The sequence below is a fragment of the Thunnus thynnus genome, chromosome 12 (assembly GCF_963924715.1).
Source record: "Thunnus thynnus chromosome 12, fThuThy2.1, whole genome shotgun sequence".
NCBI classification, from domain to species: domain Eukaryota; kingdom Metazoa; phylum Chordata; class Actinopteri; order Scombriformes; family Scombridae; genus Thunnus; species Thunnus thynnus.
The window spans coordinates 26,802,866-26,826,536 of record NC_089528.1 but is presented as its reverse complement, the minus strand read 5'-3'; the positions used below and the strand labels follow the sequence as shown (position 1 = coordinate 26,826,536).

At 40.8% G+C, this 23,671-nt stretch overlaps 1 protein-coding gene across 9 annotated transcripts in view; it reads left to right on the top strand.

The window, feature by feature from the left end:
- LOC137194605 (partitioning defective 3 homolog) overlaps positions 1-23,334 on the top strand; it is a 252,364-nt gene extending 229,030 nt beyond the window's left edge. For all 9 annotated transcript variants that reach the window (XM_067606669.1, XM_067606668.1, XM_067606664.1 and 6 more), the window contains 3 exons: positions 6,609-6,732; positions 14,058-14,200; positions 19,056-23,334. In XM_067606669.1, coding sequence (XP_067462770.1) covers positions 6,609-6,732; positions 14,058-14,200; positions 19,056-19,452 — 664 coding nt within the window. In that variant the 3' untranslated portion in view covers positions 19,453-23,334. The remainder of the gene's footprint in view (positions 1-6,608; positions 6,733-14,057; positions 14,201-19,055) is intronic.
- The last annotated feature ends 337 nt before the right edge of the window (positions 23,335-23,671 follow it).

Here is a 23,671-nt window from a genome sequence, read left to right as displayed (position 1 = left end):
GGCTTAAATGCATGTGTGTGTATGTGTGCATGCATTAATATCATTCAAATATTATATTACCATCTCCGACATTTCTGACCAGCAGCGCCCCTGGAAAAATAGAGATGCCCCATAAAACTGAAAACCAATTAAATTCAATCCGTTCCGTCGATGGATTCCAATGTTTACTGTCTGTTTTGCACAAGTGTTGACACCCCGTGGGATTGCTAAGGCTCTGAATGAATACTACTGTAAGTTGCGGGGGGACCGGAACTGTGTGAGAGTTCACACGTTGCACAGAATTGATCAGGTTTAGGGAAAATGGGCTTACTGTTGGACAGAGGAAAACAAATTAACGGCTTCTTTCCGAAGCGCTACATATCTCTTTTTTTTGGGACGAGATGGGTTCGTTAGCCATTGTTTCAAAAATAAGAAGGAAGCCAAAGTATTAATTTCCAGTAAACCTATCCTTACAGCTATGAAAACAATGCACAATGTCAGCTCTTGTATCCACTGTTGAACCAGCAGAAACTTCCAGTGACTCATCACACATTATCTGGGATCATGACTAATATCATTTTATAATGTGTATGTAAATCCACCTACATTCATCTGCAGCTGTTCAGTGTTCAGGCAACATTTCGGCAATTTAAGTGCCATATTTCTTTCCTAACACACACACACACACACACACACATACAAATACACACTCAGCCACTAAGCTTGGCACAGCACGTCGGCGCCGCGCCAGCGCTGTGCCCTCTGAGAAGAGAGTGGTTTGATCCAAGTCGGGCCGTGAACGTGCAGATGGTGTCTGATTCGGCATGGGTTACAGAACATGTTAGCTAGATTCATTAGCCTCTTAACTTCCCCGTCAACACAAGCTCTTGCATAGAATAAGAATTTCTACCCGGCTGTTTATCTTCCTTTTGCATACCGACCTAATTGTTTGTGCAGTTTATCAACATCCGGTTTTACTCTTACTTAGGTTCATTGACATGGCGAGACAAATGCCAGGGATTTGATAATAAGTTTCTAAGTGGGGTTATATGTATTGATTGGTGTCTAATTGCCATGTTTCTGCAGATCAATTTGGCTCTATCAGTGTGTCTGGGATAAACCCATGTAATCCAGAGTAAAAAGCAAGAGCGGGTTAATAAGGGCCTAAATGGCTTCAGACACAACAGACACAATGGCCTCTTGGCCCCTCTAATCTCTCCGCAGCATCAGCAGACACCACTAAGGCTGAGAGTAGTCAAGCATCTAAGCTAATCCTTTTTTTTAACCTTCACGTACCCAACAACAGGTCAACAGAACATGCATTTTCGTTTTTCAGCAAAGCCAGAACAGAATCCATATATGTATTAAACATCCTGTTGGAAATGATGTAGCATCATCAAAGTGAACCAGACCTGAATACTAAATTTAAACCAGCAGCATCTAGCCTCTGTTTCTTTTTTGTTTTGTTTTGCTTTTTGTTTTTTTGTATCATGCACAGAATATAAAAGTTCTGGGCCCACATTGGGATTATACCAATTATAAAGTTAACACAATTTATTACATAAAACATTACTATGCAATAACAATAAACTTTGTCTCCTCTCTGAAGCTCTACAAATAAAATCTGCTGTAAAAAAAAAAAAAAAAGCCTTTTATAATCATCCAACCAGCAGCCGGCCATGACATTTCACTAAAAAGTATCACCATTAAATCATCATATAAAGTGCATTAAAACATAAAACAGGCTTCATCTTCAGCCTTGCAAAAATCACTATCCTCTTTTATTGTATCATCAAAGAGACTATTAAACATACCCGTTTCTAAGGCAACGGTAGGGTGCCTTAATGTAACTTAACATACCTGTTCATACAGGTTCTACATTGTAGTTTTGTTTCAACCACACATCAACAGACAGATGAATATTATATTGTAACCTATGTTGAGACACAAAGTAGAGAACTCACTAGAGCAGGAAAGTCAATGCAAATGATCCCAATTAAATAATTTTCTAGTATTAATTTGTTACTAATGATTAGCAACAACATCTATCCCAGATTAGTGTGTGATTGCTCGTGGAAGCAGGACAATCTTTCCTGCAGTAGATGCTGCTCACAGATGGAGCGTTAGCAGCTAGCACCTGTTAGCAAGGGCATCAGTCTCTCTCCTAGCTGTCTGTGAGCCTGCGATCAATAGACCTGGATTATCATCTTTAGCATCGCAGTTCTTTTTTCACAGCAGAAAAAGGCTCCACCAGCTGCTCTCTCTTTGTCACAGGATGTAGGGCCTAGTTCCCCCCCCATCTAAGATTGCAGAAACTAACCGCCGCAGCTGCTGCGTTCAGGGGCGACGCGTATTCACGACGTGCACTGTTTTCTTACCCTGCGTATCGGTACATCAGTAAATGTTTATTTAACGGGGCGGCGAGCTAGTCGGTACAACAGTCACATTAGAGATGAGAATCCCATGACTACCCAGATGGGGGCTTTTAATTAAAAAAGTTGATTATTATGAATTCAGGATTATTGGCAAATGAAATAGATAGGATATCACTGAATACAATCCTGCTATTATTAACATAGAGCATAGTTTGTTCATTTGCATGAGGGCTAAAGATGCCCTTTAAGTTAAAGAGATGAAATTGACTGATTAGATTTAAGAAACATGTCTTGGCTGGCTTTTGTTAATGGTCCTCCTCATAGTGCCGCATTTTGCTTGTGGAGACGCTCTCATCCAAGACTTTGAAGTGTGAACTAACAATGCCGCTCTTGTATCCTCAAGGTCACCCCACTTGTAACCACTCGCCACGAGGGCCCTCGTTACAAAACACAGACACAAGATCCACTCGAATCTCTCCACCACGTAGGCCTCAGCACTTCGCCGTGCCGTACGTGCTCAGATGGTCTTTGTGAGCCAGCTGGTGGCTAGTTGGGTCATCATCCGGCTGTATTTTTTTTTTCACCACAGTTGAGAGTGTGGACGCCCTGTGCTTCACATTCATCAGGCCTGGCTCTCAAGTGCACATTGAGCCACAAAAGTCACCAAGTCCTCTAAATGAGCGGACGGTTGTGAGATTTATGTCGACGTACAGTTGGTGGTAGGTCCCAAGGATGCTGCTATAGGCATGGGAAGAGCAGCCTCTTTAAATGGACCCATTCATTTATAATCCACAGGATTAGGACTCCGTCCATCAGCTGCTTCTGTCACTTACTGTAATGTACATTGGCCCATAGAGGCCTTCCCTCTATGTGTTGGCATGCTTTGATTGGGATCCGTGGAAGCAGCGTCAATGTCATGGGGGATTTTTGAAGTGACAGCACAGATTTGATAAATCTTATTAGTTTGGTATTAGGTCCAATTTAGACCACTTCTTCTTCTTCTCCACCAAATGAAGCAAGGACTTTGAATGGCTGTCTTTAATTGCTTCGGTCTTACTCTCAAAGCTTCTTTTTTTTTTTAAATCTCTGTGTTTCACCATGCGACTTTAGAACATAGCGTGGCTTTGTAATATTGAAGTCAAAGTCTGGAATGTCTCAAATCTTCCCAAAGCACCCTCCTTTGTAGGCTTAAAGGATAATATCCATGTACTGGAGCCCTAGGTCTTGAATTTGTAGTTTTGATTGTCAGTCCTATTAGTAATAGCAACATAGTTCTCACCGAGTTGATTGATAAGACCTGGGATTAAAGAGAAGTCCAACTGGGCAAGAAGAACCAGTAGCCAGATTATCATACATGTTTTAAACAAAGAGAAAACAAAGGAGAATGTTAAAATTATTCCCAAACTGTCTGTTTTAACAATCCATCACAGTTTACAGACAGACTTCCTGGGTTAAATTTAAGCCAAAAGTACAGTAAGTTGTGATGAACCTGAATTGATTGTCTCTCGTGTTTCATGTTGTACCGTGTCGCATTAGGACATAGTGTAGCAGTGCACTTGGAAAGTCAAAGCCCTGGCCACAATGCAGACATTACATCAAAGCTCCTTCCTCCCCAGACTTAAAGCCGAGACACGACAGCTTTTCAGGAGGCACGCCTGACCATGAAAGGCAGGGTGCATCTCTGCGTAAACAGCTTTGCCGGCAGCCCAGTCAACAAGCCACAGTCCTGTTATTGAGTCCCAGAGACACTCAACAAAGCCACACAGTGACCTTTCAGCCTCATACACCAGTGCCAGATATTGAGTGAGCCTGTCTAGAGGATGAAGCTCATCTCAGACTAAATCTCAGCCCGCTGTTCTTCCCTGTCTCTGGGGGTTTTTTGGGTTTGTTTTTTTTTTTTTTTTGCAGTACAGTTGTATTGCAGTGTTGCTTTTTCCTTTTGATTAATTTACAGTGTTTTGTCAGACTAGAGAATTGGACATCTTTGATCCCTTTATTTGAGTTTCTCTTTCCTTCAGTCTCCCGAGTAGGATCCTAGTATATAGTCTGGGTCTATAGGTTGCCTTAATGATGATATACTTTTGATTAAAGAGTTGAGCCACTTCCTCAGGAGAGAAAACCTCTTTCGTCTGACAAACATCGGACTTAAATTCATCCTGGATCACTGTGCTTTCCCACCCTGTGAACTTCAACCCATGCCGAACTAAGCTAATATTTCTCTAAGCTACTTTCTGAATCTGGTGCTGTTTACACGCTACCCACTAACAGATATGAGCCTTTCTGTTGAAGCTGACATCGCGCCCTTGACCCATAGCAGGTATATACCAGGTCAGCTGTGTTCTAAAGAGGCCAAGCGGCTGTGTTACATATCATGGAGATTAGCGGGATCACATATGACAGGTTCCTGGTCTTTAACAAGGCTGACTGGCTCTGGCTTCTTCCATTGTGTGTGTCTGGAGTTGATAGCTGGATAAGTTGGTGGTGCTGCTGTGTTTGAGGTTATAACATAGCCCCACTATCTGGTTGTTTTGTGATGGACGAAATGAGTTTAGGCAGTTATTATAGTAGTATTATGCCTTGATGGAGTCATACTTTGACCTCATAAAGATAAACTGATATTCGAAGTTTGTTTTTTCAACTGTGCAGTTACTGCCATAACCTAGCAAATAAGGATGGGATTCATTTATGCTTCACCAGACACCAGTTGGTTTTTTTTACATGCACATCCTCTTTTTGCAATATCTGTCTTTTTTATTATTTGCATTTTAATTTTATCCCTCAAATAAATACAATTGAGAATTTTTATGCTGACCTTAAAGTTTTCCCATGTAAGACATGCAAAACTGAACTCGGGGGAGTTTTGGGACTGGAAAGAGTTGCAGGTTTGACCTTTTGAGTTTTTGAGATAACACAGTTCCCAGGAATTTCCTGGCTGAGTTAGAAAGCTGAAAAGTCAAGCTCGGAGTCAACTTTCCCCCCGCTGTTCTTTGATTCACCAACCCCGACGTTTCTACGCACACACACACTGTTTGAGAGGGAAATGTGTTAATTACTTTTCTCTGTAGGAGGTCATATAAATTTAACACTAATGTGTCTTCTCATTTACATGAATGTCCTATATTTCTGTCAGTTTATGAGCTCAGGAACTTGTAGAAATATCTCTAATTTGCATTAGAGGAAAAACTCTATTAATGGTTCCTTACAAATAGAATTAATAAACCTATACTAATGGATGTCAACAATGTAAACTGCTAATGTATGAAGTTTGGTCAAGACCTTCTTTCTGAAATCTAGGTCACCTTCATGACCAAGTTTAGTTAAGTTTGAGTCAAGATTATGTCTAAAATGTCACAAATATGTGACAATGAACTACAGTAAATGATAAAAAATGTACAGCACCAGTCAAAAGTTTGGACACACCTTCCCATTCACTTGAATTAGAAAGTGTGTCCAAACTTTTGACTGGTGCTGTAAATGTCTGTACAGTTGCAAATACAATATAGGAAAAGTGTTCAAGAAAATGAATTCTGAGCTGTCTTGGGTATAAAAGTGATGCAAGTTTTATAATTTGTAGGTTTTATCTTTTGAAGCAAATACATATTGACAGACTACAAATTCTCACTGTAATTGCTGACAACCGCTTACATTTATGGTCTTAAAGAGTACAACTTTTCATATTTAATAATTGAACATTTTAGACTCTACAACATCTAATATAGTTACAGTTGTAGAGTAGGTTGTTGTGAGTGACCGCTACAGCACACTTGTTCAGTGTACCATGAAAAGGTTACACTGAAGGCAGCATTGTTTGATGTAAGCACCACAGGGCTGCAACAGACAATAGCAGTGCAGAAGTTGAATGATATGAGGCCGGCAGGGGTAGGAGGGGGGGGTGGGGGGTAGTTGTGGTACTGCTCACCGTTCACCACTAGTCTTTGTTCATTGTTATGAATAATACATCAGAGGCGCATTAGTTTGATTCATATTGCTGTTGGCTCTGCTGTAAGCCCGCTCTTGGCTCTGCCCTCACTTATCACGTTTTACGTTTTATCTGGGTTGAATGTATCTGGGTTGCTTTACAGTGTCAACAGTGCGTTTGATCAATTCATGGACAAAAGCGCACTGGACTTTAAAGAACTTCATCCTGCAGGCCATTTCTCCACCTGTGCTGATGAAAACAGGTCACTTGTTCACAATGGACCTCTCATACTCATCCATCTTTCCCCTCACCTCTTCTTCTCTCTCTCTCCTCAGTAACCGGCTAGCCCCTAGCAACCACGACCGGATACAGAGGCTGAGGCAGGAGTTCCAGCAGGCCCAGAACGTCCCGGACGACCCGGACGACCGCAGGAGGACCTACAGCTTCGAGCAGCCCTGGGTGAGTGTCTGAAATGACGGGAGCCTGTAATCAAATCCACTGCGGGCCGGAGAAGACGGCCAGACTGTAAGACTGTTAATGTCTGAGAAACGACCACTACCAGACCCGACTCTGGATGTGTAACTTCAAATGTAGCCTGAGGAGAATGCTAACAGTGTTAGCACCCTACACTACCTGTGGCTAACTGGAGTACGGTGCTAACCATCACTAACCCAACTACTACCAGCCATGAACAAGACTGATGACACCCTGTCCCCAGTTTAGGACTACCATTAACCTCCATGGGCCTTCCTGGCTAACTGTGCTACCGCTAACACCCGTCACCCTCAAATGTTCAACTGTATGCATGCAGGAGTTTGCACACCTCCTGACACAACCATCACTAACACCCCACCCGCCTGTCACAACCTACTCTACTCATTCATCGTCCCTGTTTGTGTCTGTCAGTCATCCACATGGACCCGCCCACCACCTCTTGGACTCGGGGGTTTGTCTTCACATTGTTTCCATCTACACGGGGTTTCTCATTTTTAAAACCCTTTGTTGTAACTGTGCCTTTTTACAGTTTAAAGGTAGAGTTATGTGCGTTTTTTTTAAACAAAAATGTATTTGATTTGAAGCTTTGTTGGCCAAGAAGGGAGATAATTGCATTCTGAAGCAATATGAGGTAATAATAAGCGAACAAAAATCTGAATGCCTTCAAAGTTTTTTTGGGGTGATGAAATCGCTCGTCATATTTTTAGTATTTATTTTAGTCCTTCCTGCTTCCTCACACTGCACCTCAAGTGTACTTGGTTTTACATTTTTTTTCTGAGTAACAAATTATGGCTATGAGCAGTCCACTGTAGTAAATTTTAAAACTTGATAAGATTTTAATCCTTTTTTTTTTTTCTAATTGATAGCATCTTTGTGCAATGTGTATGATTCCCATGTTCTCTTATAAAAGACCACATTTATTTGTCTAGTTTAGGACAAAACATATTTTTCACACATTTTCTCACAACATATAAACCACATTATGGCACATTATATATTATTATTATTATCAAGCAGCACAAATGTGTGTTTTCCTAAACTAGACACATAATTATGTTGTAAATTACATCCTTTACACCAAATAATATGAATTATCCTTGTTGGTTGTTTCTCTTATACAGGGTCATTTTACACACACAGTTGTGTTTTTTTTGTATATTTCTGTATGAACTGTTTTTACTGCTGATGTCTACACTACAACTCCCCACTGTAGCTTTGCACAGTCTGTGGTGTGCAATGGGAGAAATTTGGTCCTATGATTTATAATTGCAAAGATATAAAGTGAGAGCTCACGAACCGAATCCTCTGTGCTCTGGCCTTTCCTTTCTAGCTGATAAACTCAATAAAAATGTATAGTCTTACTTTGCATTCGGCTGTGTTAACCAGAGTCGAGCGTTTTTAATAGGATGTGACAAAAACAAGCGCGCATTCCCGGCTGGCATTGTACAGCAAAGCAGGGACAGTGTGGGAAAGAAGAGGTCACCTCTCGCTTTGTCTCCGAACAACAGAGCGTGCTCTCAATTAAAGAGCTCGACAATACCGCGGCATTATGTTTGTTTACATCAATTCCAGCGCATTTGCTGTTGTCACCGGTTTCATTTTCCCATGAAGACTCTGTAGTAGGAAACCAACACTCTAAAAGTTAAAGATTCCTCTAGTTGCCAAAGTGAGCTGTTGAACATTTTAGCGCTTCTTATTAGAGAAATATGTCCACACAAATTAAATTATATAAATAAAAGTAAACTATTCTCTTAAAACAGCCTCATACTTCATACTGCATTCAGTGCTGACTTTCAGTACTTGAAAGTTTTTAATACTTGATTCTACAGAAGTCAATACCAAAAAATTTTTGATTGCTAGCCCTTACATCGACTTCTCTTGTAGTTTATTTATTTCAAAAAATATTTAATGATACAGAAAAATACTTAATATTTCAAACCAAGTTTTCAGCTCTTCCAGGAACCTTCTATGGTTTAATTTGAGCAACCCTCTAATGGTCTTTTCAAAGCGCTTTTAATTGTCAGAGTGTGGCTCACACTCAGGCTTGCTATAAGTAATTGCATGTTATTAGACTCATGCTCTGGCCATACTGGTGGGCCATATGGAAAACAGGAGAATGTGTCTTTGAAATTCAATTACCTCCCTCGCGCATATATTACATTTTGTTGCTTCATCTGAGCAATGTGCTGCAAACCTCAAGGAGCCAGTGTCCTTTTTCTTAATTCACCTTCAGCTGCCCGACTTACAGTCCGTGCCAGGACAGAGAGCTGCATATGAGATACTGCTTTCGTTAATTTGCCGCCTTTTTATATGGCAGAAGAATGTTTATAGGACACAAGCAAATGTTAAAGAGGCTGTGTTTAATGGTTGATTTAAAAATAGTAGATTTACAGGAGAAAGTACCCATCCTAAGACTGAAATGACTGATAAGTTAATTGATTAGTCAATGCAGAGAACATTATTCCAATGCATTGATCATTTTAAGTCATTTATAAGGCAAAAATGCCAAACCTTTCACTGTTTACAGCCTCTCCAACGTGAGTATTTGCTGCTTTCCTGTGTTTTATATCATATTCCATTCAGATCTGCAACTATGATTATGAAATTATTTATTGATTGATATATTTGTTTAGTGTATTGATTGTTAAAAAATAGTGAAAAATACTAGTTATACTTTCCCACAGCTCAAGGATATGTGTTAAAATGTCTTTTGTCTGTCCAACAGTCCAAAACCCCAAAAATATTCAGTTTACTGTCATAACTGACAAAGAAAAGCAGCAAATCTTCACATTTAAGAAGCTGGAACCAGTGAATTTTTGCTTCAATAGTGACTAAAACAATTAATCAGTCATCAAAATTTTCTATAGATCAATTAAGCAGTTAATCAACTAATAATCGTTGCAGCTCAAATTCAATTTAAAATCTTTGTTGTTTGGACTTTTGGTTTGACAAAACAAGCAAATCGAGGACAAAACTTGGAGAATTTGATGTGCATTTGTTTGTATTTTCTTTGTAGAATTAATGAATTGATTCATATAATTTATATTTTTCAGTATAAAAAAGAATCATTAGATGCAGCTTTGATTTATTCAGAATTCACCACAGCAGGAATTGACTGTCAGTGTGATGCAGCGTCATAGATATTAGACAGATATGTCTGAACAGCCATATGTAAGGACTAATCATGTTACTGTGCACCTTCCAGCCAGGTTCGGATACTCAACCACAGTCTCACCTCTTAATATATGAAGTATAGTTGAATCTGTCACATGTTATATCCATCCTACAATTCTCTCTCTCTGTGATTCATTCACCAAATTATCCATTTTTAACGCAGGCTGTTTTCATAGCCGTCCCTATTTAGCCAGATGCCTCTAGTCAATATAATATCTCTTGTTTGCGACTGCAGCCTTCTTCTCCTTTTTCACCATAGTTTGGGGAGCAGGGGAGGATTGTGGGTAGCATAGTCTAATTCCATCAGGATGACTGATGCTCGCTCTCCCGGCAGCACCGTGCAAGCTTTATTGCACTCATTTATACCACTATGGGAATAGAGGAGTTCATTCACTTGATGTCGGGGGTTTAGAAAGGGCATAATATTGCCTCTTGTATTTTACTGTAACATTTTAATACTGCTATTATCTGAATTCCTTTTGGGTATATTCCCTCCCCGCTACAATCACCTTGTGCCGGCAGATGAGCAAACATTCCCAGGAATATTCAACACTCCTAAACCGCTAAAGGGATTTTTTTTTTTTTTTTTTTTTTCCTCAAGTGAAAAATATTGTGACTGTAATTCACCCGCAGGCGATTTTCAGTTCACATATGGAATAAGAGGTGCGTGGGCACTCCCCCCCCTCCCTTTTAGTTGCCTGCCAGCCTTGTCCTTATTGTCATCCGAGCAGCGAGGCAATGCCAATCAGCTCCAGAGATGATTGCCCCAGCTTCATTTGGTTTAAATGGGAGTGTCTCTTTAGCACTCTTAATCGTTTTATGGCCTTCCCACCAACTGATGTCCTGCCAGGCTCTCAATACGTCGCACAGCTATAAAAGTAATTAGATTGGCTTTGTGTTACGACTCATCCACGTACACAATTATTGCACCCACACCGCTAATGAACATCAGTGGAATGGAAGGAGTTGTGGTACAGTACAAGTGTGGGCTGGATGTGGAGGTGGTGTGTGTGCACTCTTGTACTTCTATCTTTGTGAGGACCTTGACGGTGAGACGTTTTGCCCAGTCTGCTTGAGGGTTTAGACTCTGTTTTAGGGTTCAGTTTAGAGATATTTAGGGTTAGTTAGTAAGTCAGTAGTCAAAGGGTCAGCATTCTTTCAACAAAATGCTTGTCATGTCGTCAAACAGCATCTTGAAACCCCATCCTCCCACTCCTCCTCAACGTCAGAAACCGGAGAAGCTGCTTCCAAAAAATTTCTGCGAAATTTCCGAAACTGACAATGCGACAATCATGCCCACTTAACTCAGTGATTGGTCACATGTGCGGGGGTGAGAGAGAAACAAGGCAAGATTTAAACTTCTCTTGCAAACAACCCTTTTCATTATTTACACAGCTTCTCTCATCACTTCTCATGTGTGCCAACAAAGTGCAACACCATGAATGCCTTGAAGAAGAAACTGTGCAAAAGTGAATGCCATTTTTCTCCCTTTGTACAATTCAAAAACCTACAAAAGACACGATGTTGGAGAAATGGATGCAACCAGGTGTAGGTGGTTGGACAACACATCACTAGTTAGTGTCCATGTGGTTCCTCAAAAGTATAGAAGTACAAGTGTGTGTGGATAAGAGATACATTATTGTATTTTCATGAGTTTGTGTGTATTCAGGGATAAAATAATAATAATAATTACTTTAAAATGATACCATAAACTACCATAAAGTCATTTCAAATCTGCAGATATTACAAATGTACATATCTGACACATAACTCTGCCTGTGTGATCTACTGTTGCCTGATGACTTGTACAGGAGGTGTTTATCCATGGGTCCACAATGTCAACAGAGTGTTGTCTCCTTCATTAACACCCACTAACATCCATCACGTCTCATCACTTTAACCCTGCTCTGAGTCTCCAGCATGGCCCCTCCCTCCCTCCCTCACTCCCCCCCCCCTCCTGTCTGTCTGTGTCTCACCTTCATTCTGACCTGAGAGGAGACGAGCTCAGCTCAGGGTGTGTCTGCCTCACTAACTGCTGGTAAGTGTCTGTGGTTTGGACTGTGGGCGGGGGAGGGTGGGGAGGGGGGGATCCTGTGTCAGGCCCTGCTGCTAGTTTTATTGGGCTGCTGTGTGGAAACCCTGACTCCAGTTGGGGGGGGGGGGGATTATCATACTTAACATTTGAACTAAGGGATTGTGTGTTTATTAATGTATTTAGAGGTCAGGCTTTTTTATTTTTTTTATGCATTCACTTGTTTGTCAGTTCTCAGGGTCGAAGCTCTGACCTTTCTGCTACGGAATATTCAAACTTACTGCCAAAATTTACCAAAGATAAAGCTGTTCTACCAAAAATAAATCATTACTATTATTATTATAGAGTTTTTCAACTCACAGACAACCATGAGATCTTTCAAGCAAAAATACAGTATGAATTTCACCACAGCTGTAGTTAGTGGATGAAATATTACAGTCATTTGGAATTAAGTTGCTTCATTTTCTTTTTATTATACATTATATGTGTTTTATCACCATTATTATTATTTTTTTCAATGTAGTAGCTAATTTAACTTATTGTTTGTTTAGGGTTTGATCATATTGGGGTGTTTTATATGTTTATGTTTTTATAAATGCATCTTACATTGTTTAGAAATGTTTAAAATAAAATAGGATCAGATTCACGAAATAGGCCGACTGGCTTTATTCAAATAAAAACTATAATCTTCCACTCATTCACATGTAGAAGTGTTGGAACCTCCAACATCTCCCATTCATACATCTATCCTGCATTAGCACTGCAGGCACTTCAACATCATGAATGTTTAACTTAACAAGAAAAAGTCATCAGTATTTTTTTTACTGGGAGTGTAAAACTACCAGTCGTCCCAAAACCACATCAGTTGTAGGAGAAAGCGAGCAGCTCTCCGATCAACACAAACTAACCATCACAACTCAACAGCAGACAGTTTGCTGTGTCAACAGAACATTTCATGTACTGTAGCTTCAGGCTGCTTTGTTCCTCTTGTAGACACAATATAAGACAGTGTTACAGTTTTAAAAGGTCACTTCACCCAAATTACAAAAAAACATATTTTTCCACTTACCTCTACTGGTATCTCGACATGCAGAGGTTGCATGTTGCATTCTGGATAATCCACATACATCACTGAAAGTGTGCAGTAAGTAGGAAGTAGTTACAGTGAAAACTGTTCACAGTAAGTGCTTTTCCATCCACATGATTTTAGACACATTTTCAGTTTGTGCATTAAAAAAAAAACAGAAAATGGAAATAACGGAAATTTGGAAAAAAGCTAAGTTTTTACACTTTGCTCAGGAGGAAAAGTTGATGTATTGGTAAAAAGAAAATGTGACAAATTGAAATAGATGCATGTGACTTAAATATCACACAAGCGTCCACTGATGGATTGAAACCATCAATAAGGAGACTGTAACATTCCTCAAATTCATTTGTGACACAAACAAAAACAGCATATTTCCATCATGTTTTCCACATGGTTTTCCATTATTTGAGATTTCACTGGCTCTCTTTTAATTATGTCATCTTGATGTGACCTCTTCTGCAACGGGTTACTGCCACTGGACTGCAGAAGAAGCACAACCAAGTCCTAATATTGATATTACAGTAGTGGGTGGAAACGCACATTAATTTGCACTTTCTGTTGCAGTTTTTCTGATTTTGAATTTAGTTCAAATTTGCTCTACATTTGGATGGAAACTTGACTTGTGAGGTCTGGAGGAAGTCTCCACTTGACCCTTGAAGAACAGATGTAGATTATTTTTTAAGCACTGGAGCACTGTACTGATATCAGTATCATGAATGTGATCCAAATCAGTAGAATAACATACTAAATAACAGAATATGTGGATTTCCTGCACTGAAATCAGTAAAAGTAAATCTTTTAAACACATCAGATTTGTTCATTAACTGCACATTTCCATAGATTTTACTGGACAGCTTTTCAGTCCTACGGTATGTGGATTGTCGTAACATATTAACAGACGTAAACAGAGATGGATAAAGTTATGGGTTGTGCTGCTGTTGATGACGATCACGATTAGGACGCCAGCTAACTGAGCTACCGTCTCGCTGTTTTCAGTCAAACGCCAGCAGCAACGGTCCAGGCGGGTACAGCCAGCCGGGTCGCCACTCGGTGTCGGTCGAGGTTCAGATGCAAAGACAGAGACAGGAGGAGAGAGACTCGTTCGCCCAGGCACAGCGGCAGTACAGCTCCCTGCCACGGTAAGAGTGTGTGTGTGTGTGTGAGGCTTGATATGATGTTGTGTTTGATGTTTGTTCTTGTCTGTCTAACAATCGATATGTGCTAAGAGATTATGTGTACGGGTGTTAGTACATGTGTTGAATCTTGTCATGTTCCTGCTGTCTGTTTGATGAAATGTGTCCGGGAGGTTGTGACTTTGTTTGTATCTGTTTTTTTGGTTGTAATTTGATGTAATGTACCGTAATGCGTCTCAAGAAGTGATGTGTGCGTGTGTGTGTTGTGAGCACGCCTGTGTGATTAGGTGAGATTCATTGTAATGGTTTTGTGACAGTAATGATGGCAGATTATATACGTAACATCCAAGTAAGAAAAAGGGTCAGAGCTGGCCAGTTTCAGACCACAAAGCTACACACACACACACACACACACACACACACACACACACACACACACACACCAGTAAAGCCTGAATATGGACAGATCATGTTACCCTCTCACACAGATCTGACATGATTGCTTTCCTCTCCCTTGATGTAATTCCCTTTGATCTGCATGATATGACTGCTTGTTGTTCCAGGAAGTGCTAGTGTCCGTGTGTGTGTGTGTGTGTGTGTGTGTGTTTAAGGGGTAGTAGTACAGGAAGTGACTTATTTGAGACACAAGGACACTTTTCTTGATTTGAAAGGTTTCAGGGTATTGCCTGCATTTAGTCTTAGCATTAATTATTTTGTCAGTTTCGAGTTAGTAGTGTTTTACCTTGAGAAGAAGATGGAGACAGCGTGTAAATATTGAAAATCAATAGACAGAGATCAAATTTTAGAAATTCTTTTAAGGAGTTTTTTATAGCTACTATAAAAAAAGATTACACTTTCTTGTATTTTAAACGAAAATCAAATTACTTTTATTAAGTTAAAAGAAAAATTCCAACCACAAACTTGCCTCGTCTCTCGCTGATATGCCGTATGTCCGGTTTCACTGTGATCTGTCAAGCCAGATGTCTTTCAGCATCATCAATTTAATCAGTAGGGATATGACTGTTTTCCTCAAGTCGAAAGACAAACTTTATTATGAGTAAAGAAACATGAAATCACAGTGTTGAAATGCAAGCTTGTACGATTTTTTTTCTTTTTTTTTTTCTGTATCTACAAAACTGCAGTTTAATTTTGCCTTAAAGTTGATTAACAGGAAATGAACTTGATGAGGTCCAGTGATTTTGCATATTTAAGCCCATTTACTTAAAATGTGTTTAAGAAATCTAAATGGTTTTTGTTGTTGTTGTTGGTTGATATGTTTTATCAAACCAGGCATCCACTTGTTACTTTTTATTTGTGTATGATGGGAATTCATGCATTCATTATCTAATTTGTTATTATATAGTTGTTATAAGCTTAAGCCTAATTTATGATTTCTTCATCTGCAAAACCATGATGGTCATCTGATGTAAATTTTATCATCTGCCTGCATCCAAATGTGTGAGCACGTCCATGTATGCAGACTGCAAACAGCACGACATGCACATCCGCTACCCGTGTTTGTTTTCGAGTACAACACAGCAACTAATTCTCATTATCATGCTACAGTAAAGTAACAAAAATAATGACTTTATGTTCACTGTGAAAGATTACACAACTCAGTAAACAGTCACGAGTCTGTTAATAGATTTCCATAATGCACCGACATGTATGGAAACCAATGGCGGCCTGAAACACAACAAATACAAAAATCTAAAGCTGTAAATGGTCAGCTAAAATATAAAGTAAAGTAAAGCTAAAGCTTACAAAGTGGTCCTTTTTAAAGAAGGATTTTTTTTTTTAGCCTTTATTCAATTTAGGAATGAAATGTCCAGTGGGAAATGTTATTAAAAGTCATTTTCCCTGAGCAGTCTGTAATTACTCACTCTCAAACACCCTGTAAGGCCAAACCAAGCAGATCCATTCTGGTGGATATCATCAACTTCCACTTATACAACATTAAATACATTATCTTCTATTACTTCACCATCATACTCTAATCCACTGTTATCGACATAAATCCCTTTCTTGATAAATATTTCAGGCAGCTTTGCTGAAAGATTAATGAACTACCGTCTCGCTCCAGCGGTCAGAGGCAACATCCTGTGGCCACGTCCGTTCACTTTCCCACTAATTCCATTAAGAAACTGTTCTGTTTGGATAAACCCAGCTGTAGTATCTTGAGAACACTAAGTATTGTTTGACTTAGAGCATACCATCATGTAAGGTCGGGGGGGGGCTAAGACATAGTTAATATGGCGTTTTGGGGAGCGCGGCCTTGATGGGATTCACATGGGCTTGTTTCGTTCATGGAGAGGGGGGGAAATTCTTCATGAGACTCTGGATTCTGAATGGAGACGTGATTAATGGCGGTCGCATTCCTTAAAAAACAGCTTTCATTTAAGATAAAGGTCAGTTCCCTTCTGGGTGAGACCCTTTCCTAAACAAGGAGCTGTGAGTGAAAATAAACCGCCGCCATTTGAAACAATGACGGCAGATGAAGGGCCCTCATATTCATCACCGATGAGCACCATTGATCTCCGAGCCAAAGTAACGCCATTATGGGATACCGAACGCTGACTGCAACAGCTGCACTGGCATTTGGTCTCAGTAGTGTGTGCCTGCATGCTTGTATGTCACAGCTACATGTCTATCTGCCCTCCATTACAGCCTCTCACAAAGTCTCTCTTTTTTTTCTCTCAATCTCACTCTGTCACCTTTCCCCCCCTTCTTTTTTTATCATCTGTCAAGCTTCACTGTGTGCAAGCTCAGAATACAGAACAGTATACATCTCTCTGTATTTACCACACATGTACATGTTCACCCCTTGGCATGGCATCAGACAGAGGGAGCGATTCGGTTTGCATTTCTCAGCAGGGAAGCAGACCAGCTTTGGCCTCTTTGTCAACATATGAAATGAAATCAGATGCCGGGGACGCCTGTCTCTGAAAATTGGAATCACTCAACCATGCGCGAGAATAAACGTGGGCTATATTCTCCTATCTCACTGATCGTGAAGTGTATCCATTCCCAATTGCATTCAATCTCTGTGAATAAAAATAAAGGTCTTTTCTATTCTCATTAAGGTTTTCTTTTTTTTTTCTTCCCCCTTTCTCCTCATATCCAAACACAGGAATAATGCGGTTTCTTCACAGCTGGCTGATAAACCTGCTAATTATGCATGGCTCTGAGTCAAAAGCCCATTGATGTTTTGGTGTGTCTTCTTCTTCTCTGTCTCTGCTCTCGTTTATGCCTTGCCCTGGAGATAAACGGGTGGAGCTGTAGGGCTTGGGACACTCATGCATATCGTATGGGCACACACACACACACACAAACACACAACGGCAGGGGTGCCACAAAGAGGCTAGCCAAGCAGAAATGAGAGAGGTGATGTCACACATCTGTATTTATTCCCCCTTTCTTTCTGGTAAAGGGCAGGGCAGCCCCCCCAGAAGCACGAAAAAACCAACCGTGCCTTTAAGACAATTGTGTCAGGTGTCAAATATCAGCCAAAGCGAATCCATTGAGGACAAGATGGTTGCTTCATTTTTCCTACTGCGAAAGGTCTGCTATTACTGTCTGTCAGATCCAATGGTTGTTTCTGTCTGTCTCGAAATGAGCCTAATGGGCTGGAAGGGGACTTTGACATGGTTAGGCATCCCTGTATGTTGTTACCGTGGGCTGGTACTTGCCCAGAGGCAGTTTGTGAGGCTGTAATTGAGCCTCATTTCCATTGAATGTGATGTCTTGGCTACCGTGCGACTGACAATATAACATTTTTTTCAGCAAAAACATAAAAACATCAGTGCATCTCCCAAGAGAGGTAACTGGTTTTCAGACATTTTTGTTGCTGCAGACATTTTTCCCACCAGACCAGGTCATGATATGTGGTTAAGAGGAATCACTCTGTGTGACATGGAGAACTAAAGTGTCAGTGTTAGAGGAAAAAAAGAAGGAAAGAGACTGAACTCTGAGGAATTCGTATGAGTGATTGCTTTAAAAGTCCAGATCTTCATTTTTTCATTTTTTTTTTCCAGAATCAATGGGATCAATATAAATCCTATTGATTGATGTTCACTGTGGTCTTTCATAGCTGCAGTTAAAAACAGGAACTGCAAGTAACAAATGCAGCATGACTTTCTATGTTGCAGATTAATATTATTATAAACAAATTTAGGCAATAAAGACAAGGCTCATGTAGCCCACAGCTAACTCTCTGTTCTCCATGGCAACATTACACATTCTGTTCGCATCACCCGAAGCATGATGGGTACTTTTGGGCCAAAACTGAGGACATATTTATCCCAAATGGAAAGGCATCCCTCCTCCACAACAGACAGACAGATATGCAAAAGATGCTTTATGTACAGAGAATACAAAATAAAAAGTAGTAAAATCAACAACATAGAGAAACAGAATGACAATATTAGGTAAATGAAATGCGAACATACTTTATATGGATAGTTTTAGACTATCAGTTCATCTTTTCTAAGCACTAAGGCGTAGAACCAACCATCAACATGGTTTTTATATTCCTGGAAAACTGATACTCTCCTCTTTCTACTCACAGTGTTGCTGTCTGTGGAAAACTACTGGACATACAGGCAAACAAGTGTCTCAGAACATTCATTACACTACTCACAAGCCAAATGAAGGCTGAGTTATTTCTGAAAATGACCACAAATGACATGCCTAGCTAAAACGTGTAAGGGAGGGCAGCACCAAGCTTGTAAACACAGGAAGTAAAAACTGAGCAAATAAAATCATTTATATGCCGTTGAGGTTCATGTCCAAGGAATAACATGAAACTAAAAATCAAACCACATCTCACATTTTCCTTTCCTGTCTCGTCTCTCTGCAACAGGCAACCCAGGAAGAACCCCAGCTCCATCTCGCAGGACTCGTGGGATAAGGCGTACCCACCTGGCGAGGGCTTCCAGACAGCCAAGGACAACCCCAGGTACTCCAGCTACCAGGGCTCCAGGAACGGCTACCCAGGCGGCGGCGGTGTCAACGCCAGGGTGCTTCTGGAGGCCCAGGAGCTCTTGAGGCAGGAGCAGAGGCGCCGTGAACAGGAAGCCAAAGGGAAGATAATGCAGGAGAGCACCGGTAACAGTAGCTACGACGGGTACTCCTCACCGCACCTGAAGGACCCGGCGTCCCCCAAGGGTCCATACCGCCAAGATGTGCCGCCTTCGCCTTCGCAGTTAGCGAGGCTTAACAGATTAGGATCAGAGAAAGGAAGACTTTTTTATTCTTGAGGAGCACGTACGAACTGATGGATAAAGATCTGAACAGAGGACTTTTGGTTCAGGAGCTTCAAGCTTACCTTGAAGAAACGGCAAAAGTGGACGCTATAAATCTTGACAAAGGACAACCTAGAGGTCTTATAGCTTAGCGATGATCTTAGAGGTAAACAGTTGTGAAGTGTACTCAGTATGTGGGTGTTTGTGTTCAATCCCTCACTGTGCCGATGACCTATACAGTACCAGTAAATCAGTCAGTCACTCACCCTCCTACAGATATGAGACGCTCAGTGCCTTCTCTGCATTCACGATGCTTGTTCACAGTCGTCCAGGACTCTGATTCATCGAGATCTGGCACCATCATGTACTGACAATCAAATGGGCACACAGGCAAGTGAGTGGGTGTTCTTTTGAGCCCATGGGGGGGAGGCGTAAGGTTCTGTGTGGGGGCGTGTGTGTGTGTGTGTGTGTGTGGGCATGTGACAAGGTACATGTTTCACGATCGAGAGTGTGTGTCATGGCTTTACAAAGTGTCCCGTGGATGACTTATCCCTCTGGTCACAAATCATCCTTTCTTCGCTTCACTAAGGTTTGACATTCAACCCCGACCAACACTGCCAGTGTCTCTGCATTCTGTTTGTCTTCTTCCAGTGTTTTCTCCTCAGCGATTGAGCTCTCTCTCTCACTTGAGTTCTCCCCGGGGAGCAGAGAAAGCAAGGCAAAGTGTATGAAAGAAGCAGGGCACAGCGTGTGTTATTAATAAAAAAAAAAAAAGCCCACCCCCCCCTTATAAATGATTCATATTGTGTGTTATCTCCGTGGAGGAGACCCAGGCAGAGAGGGTAGACAGCTCTGATCTGCTGCCTGGCCCCCCTGCACCACTCTGGGCTTGCCTCTCTGGCCCGCCTGCCTGTCTGTCTGGAGCTCTGGCTCCCATCCTCCTCTCGTTGTTCTCATCGCCTCTCTGTTCATTACCCTCCTTTCTTCTACCTCAGCACCCCCCCCACCCCCACCCTCATCCTCCTCTGCTCTCCTCTCCTCGCTCATCTCCCACCTTCCTCTCCTCTCATCTCACCCCCTCTTCTACTCGCCCTCCTGCTACCCACAACCACCCTCCTCCTCTTCTTCCTCCTCCTCCTCCTCCTCTTCCCCCCTCCCTGTCTCCCGAGTCAGGCTCTGCACTGAATTTTTCATCACAAGCCACCTGCTGCCTGCCAGAGCCAAAGAACGCTGCCACCAGAGGCACCGACAGAGGGCCCAGCTTCTGACATAAAGAGAGGAATAAAAGCATAAAAAAAAAAAGAGACCCAGAATAAAGATGGGTAGAGAGACAATGAGCCTCCCAGTGTGCGATTAGCTGGAGCTTTTCTCCCGTTTTTTTTTTACAAAAGGCAAAATTGTCCACAGGAGTTAATTGCTTTTAATTGCTGTAATTGCTTTTTGTATTTCTACCTTTTAAAGCATTTAGCTGTCACTCTTCTCCAGACTGGTTTGAAAAGAGGAAGCAGGTAGGGGTGCTAGCTTGCTTGAAAAACACAGCAGTTGGTGGATGAATTTAGAGCTGCTGGATTTTAAAGGGTATAGAGTCAAACAAATTACCAAAAAAAAGCAACATTTTCTTGCTTATCTTTAGTGGTAAATGTAGACAGTTTTGATTTTATTTGCCCGGGTTTTGAGATTTCTATTTCTGAGTTTTCTGTTGCCACCTAAATACAGGGGAGGTGAATAGATTTTTGTAAGTGGTGTTCACCTCACAGAAGAGTTACAGCTGAATAAAATTTATAGAAATCTTTCTTTAAACTCCTTTCTTCCAAAAAAAAAAGCTCCCTATAAAAACTAAGTGTTCTTGTGAGATAGGCAGTGCTAAAAGCCTAGTGACGTGGAGACTACTTGCTGGGCTAATTGGTAAACCTTTAGAAGTAGCCAGCCAGGAGCAAGTTAACGCTTGTCAATCATAATCACGCAAGCTAGCATGCTTTCTGCCAGTTAGCAGTTAGCTCAAACAGGGCAATAAGTTCATACAGAATTTGTACCAATACTCCTGTCTCATAACTGTCTAAAAAACAAATGACATTAATTTTACTCCACTGTTTCAAAGGAATAGCTTGACATTTCGGGAAATACATTTATTTTACTTTCTGCTCTGGTGGTGATCCGATTCCCAGTTAGCTTAGCTTAGCATAAAGACAGGAAACAGGAGGAAAAGGCTAGCCTAGCTCTGTCCAAAGGTAACAAAATCCACCTAAAGTGCACTAATAAGCTAAGCTAAAGGACTGCTGGATGTAGCCTTATATTTAATGGACAGACGTGAGTTCTCATCTAACTTGAATAAGAAGGCAAATAAACAACTTCACTAGAGGTCAGTCTATTACTTTAAGGCAGTAATCTCAGAGGTAGATGTCTCAGATCCTGGACAAATATATATCTTTCTTTTTCTTGTAATTTGGGAGAACAGACTCTTTAACCTGTGAAGTTCTGGTTATGCATCATGCTTGCTCAGTGTTTTGTACCATTATGAACAGAGAATGTTTAGATTCTCATTCCTGTCACACGCTATAGCAGCTGATTGGTAATCTTTTTAACCCAGAGAGGAGGAGAACCAACTGCTGTAGTTGTAGGTTGGAAGAAGACCTTGGGCGTGGGTGACACAGGCTTAAAAATCACTGCCACAGCCCACCAGCCCACCACTATAATTGTTGCAGTAGGTGGTAAGCGATCCCCCCTGACTGAACCTCTTTTTTTTTTTTTTTTCCTTTGACATCACTAATGTTTGTGACACGACTGTCTGCCTGCAAGCGAACAAATGAGACTGAGCCGAGGTTGAACTTTAAAACAAAAGGGAAATAGAAAAAAATAAAAAATAGCCATCATCAAGCTGTGGAAAATAAACAGGCTGTGCATAATTGCCCTTCACTCCTACACACGCTCCATATGCAGAGTGAAGCTGCATGACATACATTATCTCCTGTTGGTTAATGAAGACCCTCGCTGGGAAAGACCAAGGCTTAGTCAGAGAAGAGTCAAAGTAAGAAGATGAAGAATTAAAAAAAATGACTTTTCAATGGCATTAAACAAGTAAAAACCTGTATTTTATCACGAGGAAAGATCACAACACTACTCTGCTTTAAGCTAATTAAATTTCCCCTTCTGCATAACGTATGTATATGGGTGCACAAATGCACAATGGCGCTGATACACGCTACAATGGGCCATTGTAAACTGTTACCAAATTAGAAACAAACTGTGCAGGTGAGGGTGAAAAATATCTCCACTCTGAATGGTTTTTCGTAAAAAAAAAAGTGTTTGGTTGTAGCGGCCAGCACTTCCTGCTGTGAACACTAGTGCGTGTCTAAATGCAGACTAGCACGTTTAGAAGGATGTATTCAACCCATGCTCCAAATATCATGGATTTTGCATTTCCGCTGTCCAAGTTACGGGGTCTGATATCGATAAGTGCCTGAGATAATATCATAATATTTTACACAAAGAGGGACACGATGTGATTTGTTTTTCAGTGACACTACAGCACACAGACTACAGTGTGTTTTTTAACATTTTTAATATCATATTAAAATGTGTCATTTTTGGGGTACTCCTTCCTGATTCTGTTTTTTTTTTTTTTTTTTATTACCACAAGAGCCAACACTTACGAGCGGTTATCAGTGTATTTGTATCCCGTTTTGACATTGCCTTCAACCATGCTGTACCATGATGTGTTTTAAAGTATAAAAAGAAATGGAAGCTAATGGAAGCTGATGTGCAATTGTTTTGTTTTGTTTTGTTTTTTTTTCCAGAAAACTTTTACATGATATATTAAGAAATGTATTACAGCCACTTTTCCTGTACATATCAAATTTAGAATAAAACGGAAGGCTGTTCCATCCTGTTTACAACCTCGCCTGCCTCCTCCCCTTTTTTCTTTTCCTCGGCCCCGGCTTTGAACCGGGCTCAAGCGAGTCTTCAATTAAGCAGGAGTGACTCATCCTGCTGTCAAATGTCAAATCTGTCAGGTCCGATTGCTGATGTCTTTTTCCGAGACAGAATAGAAAGAGTCTGATGGATACAAATAAGATAACAAACGATGAAACGTCATCAGTTCCTGTGTGGGGGGGGGAATCGCGCAGCAGCTGATGTAAGAATGTAACTTAAACCAACATTTGGCTACTGTGTAACCGATCTGTCGTATACACTGAGGTAATCTCCCCGAACACCATTGTGTTTCCTGTTATTAAGT